Source organism: Carcharhinus amblyrhynchos, chromosome 2, assembly GCF_965287045.1.
Source record: "Carcharhinus amblyrhynchos chromosome 2, sCarAmb.v2.hapA, whole genome shotgun sequence".
Lineage (NCBI taxonomy): Eukaryota > Metazoa > Chordata > Chondrichthyes > Carcharhiniformes > Carcharhinidae > Carcharhinus > Carcharhinus amblyrhynchos.
In genome coordinates this window covers 104,215,526-104,229,323 of record NC_137325.1, presented here as the reverse complement: position 1 = coordinate 104,229,323, position 13,798 = coordinate 104,215,526, and the positions used below count along the sequence as shown (strand labels likewise).

The 13,798-nt window shown below is 42.7% G+C and overlaps 1 protein-coding gene across 1 annotated transcript in view; it reads left to right on the top strand.

Annotated features, from left to right (window-relative positions):
* The window catches only part of sri (sorcin), a 48,252-nt gene that overhangs the window by 13,867 nt on the left and 20,587 nt on the right, over positions 1–13,798 (top strand). The window contains exon 2 of the mRNA XM_080210318.1: positions 11,939–12,100. Within this exon, the coding sequence (XP_080066444.1) occupies positions 11,939–12,100 (162 nt within the window). The remainder of the gene's footprint in view (positions 1–11,938; positions 12,101–13,798) is intronic.

Below are 13,798 nucleotides of genomic sequence, written 5' to 3'. Positions count from 1 at the left end.
TAAGCCCAACTATCTTCAGCTGCTTTATCAATGACCTTTCTTCAGTCAGAAGTGGGGATTTCACTAATGATTGCATGTAGGTTGGGCTTCACGACTCAGATATTAAAACAGTCTGTGTCCAAATGCAGCAAGACCTGAACAATATCCAGACTTAGGATGACAAGTGGCAATTAACATTAGTGCCCCAAAGGTACCAGGCAATGACCATCTCCAATTAGAGAGGACCCAACCGTTGCCCCTTGATATTCAATGTTATCATTGCTGAATCCCCCAATATCAATGTTCTTGGGGTTACCATTGACCAGAAACTGACTGGACTAGCCATATAAATGCTGTGGCAGCAAGAATAGGTCAGAGGCTAGGAATCCTGCAATAAGTAACTTGCTCCCCGATTCCCCAGGGTCTGTCTATCAGACAAGGCACAAGTCAGGAATCTGATGGAATGCTCTCAACTTGCCTGGATGAGTGCAGCTCCAAAAACATTCAAGAAGTTCAACACCACCAGGACAAAACGGCCCACTCGATTAACACCCATGCACAAACATTCACTCTCTCCACCATTGATGCACAGTGGCAGCAGTGTGCACCATCCACAAGATGTACTGCAGGAGCTCATCAAACCTCCTTAGGTAGCAGCTTCCAAACTCACAGCTGCTTACTAGAAGGACCAGGGCAGCAGAAACATGGGAACATCACTACCTGGAAGTTCACCTCCTAGTCATTCACTGTTCTGACTTGGAAATGGATTGCTGTTTCTTCACTGTACCTAGATCAAAATGTGCAAACTCCCTCCCCTAACAGCACTGTGGGTGTACCTACACCACAGATTGCAGTGACTCAAGAAGGCAGCTCGCTACTATTTTCTGGAGGGCAGTTCGGGATGAGCAATACATGCTGGCCTAGCGACTGATGCCACCATTCCTAAATGAACAAAATAAACCAAGTGGGCTGCTTTGTCCTGGGTGATATTAAACTTCTGGATAGTTGTATAAACTGCAGTTATCCAGGCTAGTGGAGAGTATTCCATCACAGTCCTGATTTGTGCTTTAGATGTGAAAAGGCTTTTAGAAGCCAGGGCGTGGTTACTTGCCTGTAGAATTCCCAGCTTCTGAAATACTAGGTACAGAATTTATGTGGCTGATTCAGTCAGTTTCTGGTCAGTGATAACTCCCAAAATGTTGATTGTGGGAATTTAGTGATGGCTACGCCATCGCGTATTAGGGGAAGTGGTTAGATTCTCTTGTTGGAGATGATCATCGCCTGACATTGTATGCCATGAATGCTTCTAGCCATTTATCAAAGAACAAAAGACGAGTACAGCATGGGAATAGGCCCTTTGACCCTCCAAGCCTATGCCAATCATGATGCCTGCCTAAACTAAAACTGCATGCACTTAGAGTCCGTATCCTTCCATTCCCAGCCCATTAATGTATTTGTCTAGTTACCCCTTCAGTCCAAGCCTGAATGTTGTCCAGATCTTGCTGCGTGCAGGCACGTACAAATTCGATATCTGAGGGATCACACATGTTACTGAACACTCTGCAATCACCGGTAAGTATCCCAATTATGACCTTCTAAAGGAGCAAAGGTAATTGAAGCAGCTGAAAATGTTTGGGCCCAGGACTCCTGAGGAACTCCTGCAATGATATCTTGTGATGAGACATTTGGTCCCCAACAACCATAGCCATCACCCTTTGTGCTTGGTGTAATTCCAAACAATGAGGGTTTTCCCCCTAATTCCCTTTGACTTCAATTTTACTGAGGTTCCTTAATGCCACACTTAGTCGAACAGTTGCTCTCACCTCCCCTCTGGTAGTTAGTTGTTTTGTGCAAGTTTGGACCAAGGCTGTAATGAGGCTTGAAGCTGACTGGCCTTGATGGGACCCAATCTGAGACTTAGTGCGGAAGTTGTAGCTGACTAAGTTCCACTTGACAGTGTCAATGATTTTCCATCAGTTTGCCGAATGAGTGGGTGATAACTGACTGGATTGGAATTGTTCTGCTTTTTGTGGATAGAACATTCCTGGGCAATTTTCCACATTGTTGGATTTCGCAGCTGCACTGGAATAATAGTTCCAATTAGATGAAGGACAGATGGAGGTTAGTTTGATCGCAATATCATTTAGAATTAATGTTCCAAATCATCATGCTCCAATTTTTGTCTACGTGCTTGAGATAACTCCCGTTTTATTATTCTTTCCTGGGACTTGGGCATCGCTTGACTAAGCGATGTCTAAGAAGTTGATAAAGAAAGGAAGGATAGACTATGAAGCTAAACTAGCACTAAATATAAAAAAGGACAATGAGAGTTTTTACAAATATATAAAGAAGAGGAGGCTGGCTAGAGTGAATGTTGGACCCTTAGAGGATGAGAGGGGGGGATTTAGTGGTGGGAGATGTGGAAATGGCGGAGGCCTTAAATAAGTTTTTTGCCTTGGCCTTCACGGAGGAGGACACGAATAGTTTGCCGGATATTAAAGATAGAAGGATGGTAGGAGTTGAGGGCCTGAATGCGATTACTGTCACTAGAGAGGTAGTGCTTGATAGACTAACAGGACTGATGGTGGACAAGTCCCCAGGACTGGATGGAATGCATCCCAGGGTTCTGAAAGAGGTGGCAGAGGTGAAAGTAGATGCCTTGGTGATTATTTACCAAACTTCGCTGGATTCCGGGGAAGTGCCGGAAGATTGGAAAACGACTAATGTTACGCTGCTGTTTTAAAAAAGGTAGCAGGCAAAAGGCAGGGAATTATAGGCTGGTTAGTTTAACGTCTGTAGTTGGAAAAATGCTTGAATCCGTCATCAAAGAAGAAATAGCGAGGCACCTGGAAAAGAATGGATTGATAGAGCAGACGCAGCACGGATTCGTTAAGGGGAAGTCGTGTTTGACGAATTTATTAGATTTCTGTGAGGAGGTGACTAGTGCGGTAGACAGAGGGGAACTGGTGGATGTGGTGTTTCTCGATTTTCAAAAGGCATTTGATAAGGTGCCGCACAAAAGGTTGCTTCAGAAGGTTAGGGTGCATGGAATTGGGGGTGAGGTGTTAGCGTGGATAGAGGATTGGTTGTCTAATAGGAGGCAGAGAGTTGGTATCAATGGGTGCTATTCTGATTGGCGGTTGGTGACTAGTGGAGTGCCGCAGGGATCGGTGCTGGGGCCTCAGCTATTTACCATTTATATAGATGATCTGGAGGAGGGGGCTGAGTGTAGGGTTACGAAATTTGCTGATGACACGAAGATGAGTGGAAAAGCAAATTGTGCGGAGGGTGTGGAAAGTCTGCAGAGGGATCTGGATAGGCTGAGCGAGTGGGCGAGGACCTGGCAGATAGAGTACAATGTTAGCAAGTGTGAGGTTATCCACTTTGGCAGAAATAATGGTAGGAGGGATTACTATTTAAAGGGTGAAAAGCTGCAGCATGCTACGATGCAGAGGGACCTGGGGGTCCTTGTGCATGAGTTGCAAAAACCCAGTCTGCAGGTGCAGCAGGTGATCAAGAAGGTGAATGGGATGCTGGCCTATATATCGAGGGGGATAGAATATAAAAGCACGGAGGTCTTGCTGCAACTGTACAGGGCACTGATGAGGCTGCAGCTGGAGTACTGTGTGCAGTTTTGGTCACCGCACTTGCGCAAGGATATTTTGGCCTTGGAGGGAGTGCAGAGGAGGTTCACTAGGCTGATACCGGAGATGAGGGGGTTAGACTATGAAGAGAGACTAAATAGACTGGGTTTGTACTCAGAGTTTAGAAGGATGAGGGGGATCTTATAGAGACATATAAGATAATGAAAGGGATGGATAGGGTAGAGGTAGAGAGATTCTTCCCGCTCAGAAAGGACAACAGGACTAGAGGGCACAGCCTCAAGATAAGGGGGGGACAGTTTAGAACAGAGTTGAGGAGGAACTTCTTCACTCAAAGGGTGGTGAATCTCTGGAATTCTCTGCCCGTTGAAGTGGTGGAGGCTAGCTCGCTGAATATATTTAAGTCACGGGTAGATAGGTTTTTGACAGACAAGGGAATTAAGGGTTATGGGGAGAAAGCGGGAAAGTGAAACTAATCCACTTCAGATCAGCCATGATCTTATTGAATGGTGGGGCAGGCTCGAAGGGCTAGATGGCCTACTCCTGCTCCTATTTCTTATGTTCTTATGCTTGTACAACCAGTGTTTGTGCCCAACCCTAAGTGCTGTTGAATGAATGTCTTAATAGGCCATTGCAGAGGGCACTCAAGAGTCAATCGTAGTGCTGTTCTGGAGTCACATGCAGGCCAGACCTCATAAGGAAAAGGTGCGGTGTTTTAATACCATGCGTGAATGACCATTCTCCTTGTGTGAGCCTGGACAGGTAGTTTTGATTATTTGGCAATGGAGCTGGCACAATACAGCACAGTATTGTGCCCATGTGGCAATAGGCAAAGACATTGTAATACTGGGCACCTAATTGCTATCTGGATATTTCGCTGTCCTCAATGAGAACAATTAATTAGTGCTGCCATTGACCAGCAGTAGAAGTCTGACAACACCAGGTTTAAGTCCAACAGATTTATTTGATAGTTAATAAATTAATAAATCGGTTGGACTTAAATCTAGTGTTGTCAGACTTCTTACTGTGTTTACCCCAGTCCAACGCCAGCATCTCCACATCATTGACCAGCAGTGCAGTTAAAGCAGGGATCTTTTTCTTTTATGACTTAGAACCACCCTAAGCAGCATATTTACCAAGGAAGATTGGAATTTTTTTTCAAGTAGCTAAACTTGCTAGTCAGGAATGTTGGTTGATGCAGTGGGTTTTTAAAACTGGCCTTTCATCTTAAAGGCTTTGGTTAAAATCTAGTCTAGACGGGTGGGATGTAGGGGTCTTGTGTGAGAGAGTTTAAACAGTTTGAATCATTTTCTTATTGGCAAGCAGTAGGTTGGCATAAGTTTGGAATGGGTTGACCTTGTTATCACGAGAGACCACAGCGTAGCTGATGTGAGAAACGTAACTGATGCAGAAGGAGATGATTTTGAGGTGGGGGGGCTCATTGCTCAAAGCTCATTGCAAGATGAGCTTTACTCTGCATCTAGCTGTGCTGTGCTCTGAAAGCTTGATGCTAAGTGCTCAACTGCTCCACTCCCCAGTACCTAGATGTGTATAATAATGAAAAGAAAATTCCCAAACAAAACAAAACCTGTACAAATTTGTTAGTTTACTTTTAGTGTTTCACAAACTTCTACTGCTAGCAGACTAGAATGTTAATGTTTTGAACACTTACATTGGAGAAATAAGTCCTACAAACATACAAATTGCACCTCAGTGCAAATATAAATCCAGGCAGTTTAGAAGATTCATAGGCATCACAACTGATGATTGCACAGACAATACTGTTGAGACTCAGGATTAATCTTGTAAACTGGCAGATTTGAACATTCTTCCCCTTCAGTGTTTTGTGTCTCTAAATATAGATTTCAGACCTTATCAGCTGAGAGGAAAATATTTTTCCTTAAGGTTACTTGCAAAAATGCATTATCCCAGCTGCATCGGCACTTGCTCTAATGCTACATCTGTATGGGGTGGCTGGCTATTCAGCTGGCACACATGATTAAGTTTCCCTCCTTGTAGGGAAATGGCAGACCATTTATCTAAACCTGGGCCAAGAGCCAAATCCTCCATGTGGCGGCTTGTTTAACTGAAAACCGCTTCACCATTTTTATGTACAAATGCATATTGATGTGTTGCAGGTCTTATCACTTTTTGTCTTGATAACCATATCCTTAGTCTACAAAAACTCACAATAATAACTTCTAGTAGCTAAATATTTCCACATCTTGCAGGCTAATCTATAGACTTGCGTATTGCTGTAGCATGCGTGATTAGTTAACCCTCAAGGTAAATTAATTTCTTCTTGTGTTGCTGTAAGCACATGTTTACCTTGAATTTTAATTTTTTGGAGAAGTGCGTATGGGTAGAATCTCTATTTTAAACGTGCTCGAGAAATTTCTAAAGCACAAACACATTGATTTTAAGCAGATGTGGAGTTTATATAATTCATGCTGTAAAGGGGAGGAAAGCATTTTTTATACCAATGAAGTAAGACTTCTTGTAATCCCGGATTACCAGGACTTGGGTCTCAGAATTAAGGCATATAAGGATGATGTGGTGGGAGATCAGCCATTATCTTACTGAATGGTAGAATAGGCCTGAGTGCAGAATGTAGTGTTACAGTCATATCTAGGGTATTGAGTAAGAACAACTTAATGCAAGGTAGGTCCATTCAAAAGTCTGATGGCAGCAGGGAAGAAGCTGTTTTTGGGTCAATTGGTATGTGTCCTCAGACATTTGTAACTTTTTCCAACAGAAGAAGGTGAAAGAAAGTATGTCCAGAGGCATGGGGGTCCTTGATTATGGCTGCTTTTCCAAGGCATTGGGAAGTTAGAGTCAATGGATGGAATGCTGGTTTGTGTGCTGGATTGGGCTACATTCACGACCTTGTGTTGTTTCTTGTGTATCGATCTCAGTAGCTTGTGATAAAAGCACCCTGCCCTCCAGTCAAGGTGTTAGGGGACTCTTTACTCAGCCTTTCTCCATCTTTCCTGGTGCATCTTCAATCTGGAGAAAGGTGGCTGCCTGTTCCACACCACCTTGGCATGCACTCATTCATATACTTTATCTCTGATAGCCTACCTGGTGTCAAATTACCTGTTCAAACCCTTCTGACCAATGGGTGCATGAAAGGTATCCAAGATGTCAGGGTGGTCATCTCCTCCACTGTTTGTCACCTTGGCTTGAGGTCACTGTGATATGCAGGGTGCCAGCAGGCTTTCTGCTATCAGTTTAGGAATGTTTGTAGAATCAATGCAAGAAGTGCCGTCTCTGTGACCTTTTATCTGTACTTTGTCTTGGTCCCTGACCCTTTGGAATTGCTTATGTATCTTTTTTCAGAGAGAGAAAATGAGATGCTGTGCTGGTTGGTTCTATGAGAGTTCTGTACAATTCAAAAGATGTCCTATGAAGTTTGCGTTAGTAAGCCTTAGTTCTGGATGTTCCAGAGTCTACAGTTGGCTGCAGCTTTTTAATGCCATCCATCTGGTAATGATGATATCAGCATCAATCAAATAATCTGATACTACTGTCATCTAGATTTAGACATGCAGAGTAGCCACTTGAGCAATGAATGAGTTCTACTGGTATGGGATTCTGTCCAACAAAAATACCAATGCATTGGATTTTGCAGCACAGTGGAGGCCATTAGGCCCATTGTGCCAGTGCCATCCAGTTAGTCCTGCTCCCAATACTGCAGCAAAGTTTCCTTTCAAATATTTATACAATTTCCTTTTGAATATTGCTACAACCTTCCTTTTAAGCAGTGCATGCTAGACCAGAATTCTCTGCCTGAAAACAAAATCCCTTACGTAACATTAAGTATAGGACACGGAAGATGAAGGGCACTCACATTAAAATCATCTCTGCAGGGATAAGATGCGATCAGAAGGTGAAGGATGAAGCATCTTGTGTTTTTCTTTGTTGTTCTTGAGGAGCCAATGAGCCACAGTGCAGATCAGCACCAAGGTGAAAATTATTAAAAGGACATGATAACTTAGGACGTAATGTTTGGGTGTGGCTAAATTTCTTTCTTTTTAAAGAACCTGTAAGTCATAGGGGAAAAGAGGAATGCCGTGTGGCCTCAACTGTTTACTGGGGCCTCAACTGTTTACCATTTACATAGATGATCTGGAGGAGGGGGCTGAGTATAGGTTAACGAAATTTGCTGATGACACGAAGATGAGTGGAAAAGCAAATTGCGTGGAAGGTGCGGAAAGTCTGCAGAGAGATCTCGATAGGCTGAGTGAGTGGGCGAAGACCTGGCAGATGGAGTATAATGTTAGCAAATGTGAGGTTATCCACTTTGGTAGAAATAATAGTAGGAGGGATTATTATTTAAAATGCGAAAAGCTGCAGCTTGCCACGATGCAGAAGAACCTGGGGGTCCTTGTGCACGAATCGCAAAAACTCAGTCTGCAGGTGCAGCAGATGATCAAGAAGGAATGTTGATCTATATAGGGAGGGGGATAGAATATAAAAGCAGGGAGGTCTTGCTGCAACTGTACAGGGTACTAGTGAGGCCACAGCTGGAGTACTGTGTGCAGTTTTGGTCACCGCGCTTGCGGAAGGACATATTGGCCTTGGAAGGAGTGCAGAGAAGGTTCAGCAGGCTGATACTGGAGATGAGGGGGTTAGCCAATGAGGAGAGATTGAATAGACAGGCTCTGTACTCTTTGGAGTTTAGAAGGCTGAGGGGGGGATCTTAGAGAGACATATAAGATAGGGTAGAGGTAGAGAGATTCTTCCTGCTTAGAAAGGATAGCAGGACTAGAGGGCACAGCCTCAAAATAAGGTGGGGGGGGGCAGTTTAGATCGGAGTTGAGGAGGAACTTCTTCACTCAAAGGGTGGTGAATCTCTGGAATTCTCTGCCCGTTGAAGTGGTGGACGCTACCTCGCTGAATATATTTAAGTCACGGGTAGATAGGTTTCTGATAGACAAGGGAATTAAGGGTTATGGAGAGAAAGCGGGAAAGTGGAACTGATCCACTTCAGATCAGCCATGATCTTATTGAATGGTGGAGCAGGCTCAAAGGGCTAGATGGCCTACTCCTGCTCCTATTTCTTACGTTCTTATGTGAGCTCAGAAGAAGTAAGGCAAAAGATTTGATTGGGGATTAAGAGTACCATCGAAAGCAAGCCGTAATAGTTGTTGGTTAGACTTGAGCTATGTAATGACACTGTCTCTGAAGATCTTTCACATTCATCAGTGGGCCACATTGGAGATTAAGATGTAGACATTGACTGTTGCACTGCCAGAGGAACAGAAGCTGAGAGCACTGAATGTAATTTTTTTTTTCTCTCTTTTTCCATGTTGATATAATGAAGAATCAACATAAGAAACAGTTAGATGATGAGTGGGATGTGACCATGACTGTAGACTAAATCTTTGGTTACTGCTAAAAGAATCAAGTTTATTCAATATTTGCATTGAAATAAACATGGCCTTGGTGTAGAACTATAGAATAACTTGCTCAGAAGTGCGCAATTAATCAAACGGTTTGGGTACATGCAAGACAATTACTGGTGATGTGCTGAAGTGTTGGACAGAATCGAATACATGGCAAGATGACCAGTAAGAAGACAAATGTGCTTAAAAAAATGGCAAGTATGGATTAGGCCAGAACTTTCAAGGTGATAAATAATGGAACAGCAGCTTCTATAGCACATGTAGTTAATAAATTTAGCTAGATTTAGTATATCTGGGTCTTCTTCTATCTAATTGGTTATCACCAAAAAAACCAGAAAAATGTGCTACTTTTCTAACTTGATTAACTCCTTTTAGCTCCAAGTCTCATAACCAGAAACCAGCAATTTTTTAGAAGATATTTCAGTGTACTAAAAGAGATGGTGGGGGGGAATAGCAAATGCACTAGTGGGAATTTATTAAAATGTGCTGGACTCTGGGGTGATTCCCGCAGATTGGAAAACAGCAAATGTGACGCCACCGTTTAAAAAACGAGGTAGACAGAAGATGGGTGACTATAGGCCAATTAGCTTAACTTCTGTAGTAGAGAAAATGCTTGAATCTATCATCAAGGAAGAAAAGCGAGACATCTGGATATAAATTGTCCCATTGGTAAGACGCAGCATGGGCTCATGAAGGGCAGGTAATGTTTGACTAATTTGGTGGAATTCTTTGAGAACATCACATGCGCAGTGGACAATGGGGAACCTGTGGATGGGCTGTGTCTGGATTTCCAAAAGGCATTTGACAAGGTGATGCACCAAAGACTGATACATAAGATAATGTATTAGCATGGTTAACTAATAGAAAGCAAAGAGTGGGGGTAAGTGATGCGTATATGGAATGAGCTGCTAGAGAAAGTGGTTGATGCAGGTACAATAACAATATTTAAAAAGCATTTGGATAAATACATTGAGAAAGGATTAGAGAGGTAGAATCATAGAATCCCTACAGTGTAGAAGGAGGCCATTCAACCTATCAAGTGCACCGACCACAATCCCAGCCGGACCCTATTCCCATAATCCCACGTATTTACCCTACTAATCCCCCGACACTTGGGTCAATTTAGCATGGTCAAGCAACCTAACCCATACATCTTTGGACTGTGGGAAGAAACCAGAGCACCCGGGGGAAACCCATGCAGACACGAGGGGAATGTGCAAACTCCTCAAAACAGTGACCTGAGGCTGGATTTGAACTCTGGTCCCTGGTGCTGTGTGGCAATGTGCTAACCACTGTGCCGCCATGCTGTCAAATGTGAGCAATTAGGACTAGCTTGGAGGGCACCATGGTCGGCATGGACTGGTTGAGCCGAAGGGACTGTTTCTGTGCTGTATTGCTCTATGACTCTACTGTCAGTGGGTATTCCATTATTGCATTGAACTTTCATCAGATAAACGTTTTTTTGTGATTTCCCAACTAAAGCTGTCTGTGGCTCCACTCAAAGAATGGGATCTATTTATTAAAGTGGACCAGTAGAATCCAATAGGATTAGGAAAGTCTAACTTAAAGGGACAACAACACAAAAACTAAGGAGTTTCTGGTTCAAGCATGCTGAAAATAAATACATGAAATCAGACCTCTGAGGTTGAACAAGTCAGAAAAAGAAAATTGAGCAATGCCCACTGATCGGGGAGTCACCTACTTAACTGCCAATGTTGCTCAGCACAAATTCTCCTTGAAAATGTGAATGACTATCAATCACAAAATGAAGAATTGATAGTCAGGTTTCACAGGCTTTTGCTACAGGAAGGATTAATCACAAACTCCAGTATGTGAATTCCACAAGTGTGTGTAACTATTTACCAAAAGGGTGGGAGTTGTAAGCTGTTGTGTTGTACAACATATGGCGAACAGATCACAAGATTAAGAGAGGTGCTTAACCACTTAACCCATCTCTGGGAGTCTAGAGAGCAAGTGTAATGCTGGACCTGTTGCCAGGGATAGCAGGGACCATGAGTCGACTTTCGAGAAAAAGACAAAAATAAAATGTATTTCCTGCTAGACTTTACAAACGCCTTCTTAGATTTTAATTTATAAATTCCAATTTCATAATGAAGTTGAATTGATGCAAAGCGACAGTAAATTATAACCATTGGTTTGTGCCTAGTTAGAAAAATAGTGGCACGTGGTTTGTGCCAAATTTGATTAACATTGTTATATGTGACCTTATTAAATCAGTTTAACTCTATTTGCTGGTGTTACACAAGTAGGCTTACCACTGCAATGAAGTTACTGTGAAAATCCCCTCATTGCCACACTCAGGCACCTGTTCGGGTAGCGTGGCCAACGCACCTAAACCAGCATGACTTTCGGATTGTGGGAGAAAACCGGAGCACACAGAGGAAACCCACAAAGACACAGGGAGAACATGCAGACTCCACACAGACAGCGACCCAAGCTGGAAATCGAATCCAGGTCCCTGGTGCTGGGAGGCAGCAGCGCTAATCACTGTGCCACCCACTCTTGATTGTGCCCTAGTCAGTACTAACGTATAGCACTCCTGTTCCTTCAATCAGGAAATTCTAGGTTTTTTTATGCTCCATGTTTTTGCGATATAATAAAATCCCTTTAACAGTTAATGTGGTTTGTTTTCCCATCCGATGGCCTGATTAAGGAGTGGATAATTGATAATGTTCTCTGGCTTCTGTGGGGACTGGATTTGAGATCTTGAATCTGAGTTGATGAGAACAGGAGAGTTGGTTTTGAATGTCATTCTTTCCTAAAATTGGAAAGAATACATTGGACTTCGTTGCAACTAATTTCACTATTACAGGGGAAACATCGGCATGTAAAATCCTAATTTAAAAATGCTTTGTGAATCATGTTTAATACTGAGGTTGAATTCTTTCATGGCAGATATAGTTTTATTTATTTTGTTCTCTTTCGCAGTTTCCTCAATATGGTGGAGCACCAGGAGCTCCAGGTGGTGGAGGATATCCGGGAGCTGGTGGTCCAGGCTATCCAGGGGCTCCTGGAGGAGGAGGCTATGGAGGGTTCCAAGGCCAACAGCAGGACCCACTCTACGGATACTTTGCTGCAGTGGCTGGTCAGGTAAGTTGCATTCAATAGGCTTTGTATGCTTGTGCAGGCCCAGACACAGTATAAACCTACTGGAACCATTGGCTCTTTTTTAAATGCTGATCTTTACAGCGCAAAGTAATACTTTATCGGTAATTGCCAACAGATCCCAATCCCCCTCATGAATTGTTTGACGAATCACTATAATTATAAGATAAAGGAGATAATTTAGTTTCCAGAGAAACTGGATCAAGCAGAAAAGTTTGGGTGTTAAAGGCAGTGAATTTCTAGAATACTTTCAGGTGAATTCCAGATGCCCCCCCGGGTGAAAAAGCCTTCCCAGTAATCGTGGCTAACAAACAAGGAAAAGGTAAATCAAGCTTAAAAGAGAAGGCTTTTCACATTCAAAGAAAAATGTCTGTCCAGCAGACTGGGCAAGCTATAAAAAGCATCAGAGGTATAAAGAATCATAAGAAATGAAAAAGGGTGAACAAAAGTGACACTGAAGCTAACTGCAAATGCTAAATTGCCTCTTAACATCAGGGGACTGGCAGAGTAAATACTTGAGGTTATTGGGATGGGGCTTATATTAGAATTGTTGTTAGTGCAGGCTTGATAGGCTGAATGGTCTCCTTCTGCACTGCATGCATTCTGTTATTCTATGGAAATTTTTAAAAAATATTAAGAGTACTAAAGAGGACCTGTTAAAGACAGATGGAGATAATAATGGAAGAGTAAGAAAATAGCAGATTTGCTGGGTGAGCACGCAGCATCAGGCTTTGTTTTCAAATTGGTAAAAGAGGGTTAAGTACCAGAGCTGTATGTAAAAATAAAAATAAATCAAACAGTCACTTGGTAGAACAGAACTTGAATTTTATTGAAAAGAAAGACATCGCTGAAGCATTTTGTTTTGCACTTAAGACAACCACAAGAATGCCAAATTTCAAACAATCATAACAGTTTATACTACAGGAGAAAATTAGTAGATTGATTGGCAAGTCAATTCTGATTAGCCAAAGTGTTGCCATGGAGAAAACAATGGGGGAATGTAGGCTCCCATTTGTTTGCAGAGAATGGGTCCCTGCATATAAATGTATATCACTTCTGGAAAGTGCAAGAGTTTGACTTAAATTAGATGTTAGTGTAGCTATAAACACACTCGGGTTTGTTTGGTAAGTGCTGCCCAATTGTGGAATTTAGAAGAATGAGGGGAGATCTCATTGAGACGTATAAGATGATGAATGGGATGGATAGGATAGAGGTGGAGAGACTCTTCCCGCTCAAAAAAGACAGTAGGACTAGGGGGCACAGCCTCAAGATAAAGGGGGGGCGGTTTAGAACAGAGTTGAGGAGGAACTTCTTCACTCAAAGGGTGGTGAATATCTGGAATTCTCTGCCCGTTGAAGTGGTGGAGGCTGCCTCGCTAAATATTTTTAAGAAGCGGGTTGATGGGTTTTTGATAAGAGAGGGGATTAAGGGTTATGGGGAGAGGGCGGGAAAGTGGAACTGAGCCACGACAGATCAGCCATGATCTTATTGAATGGCGGGGCAGGCTCGAAGGGCCAGATGGCCTACTCCTGCTCCTATTTCTTATGTTTCTTATGAATTAAGATGAACGTATCCCAAGTACCTGACGGTTCCACTTAGATGGTGGAAAAATTGCAAATGCTTTCATCAGAATTATACAAAGTGCACATTAGATTCAGGAATTCTGCCTATAGATTGAAACAC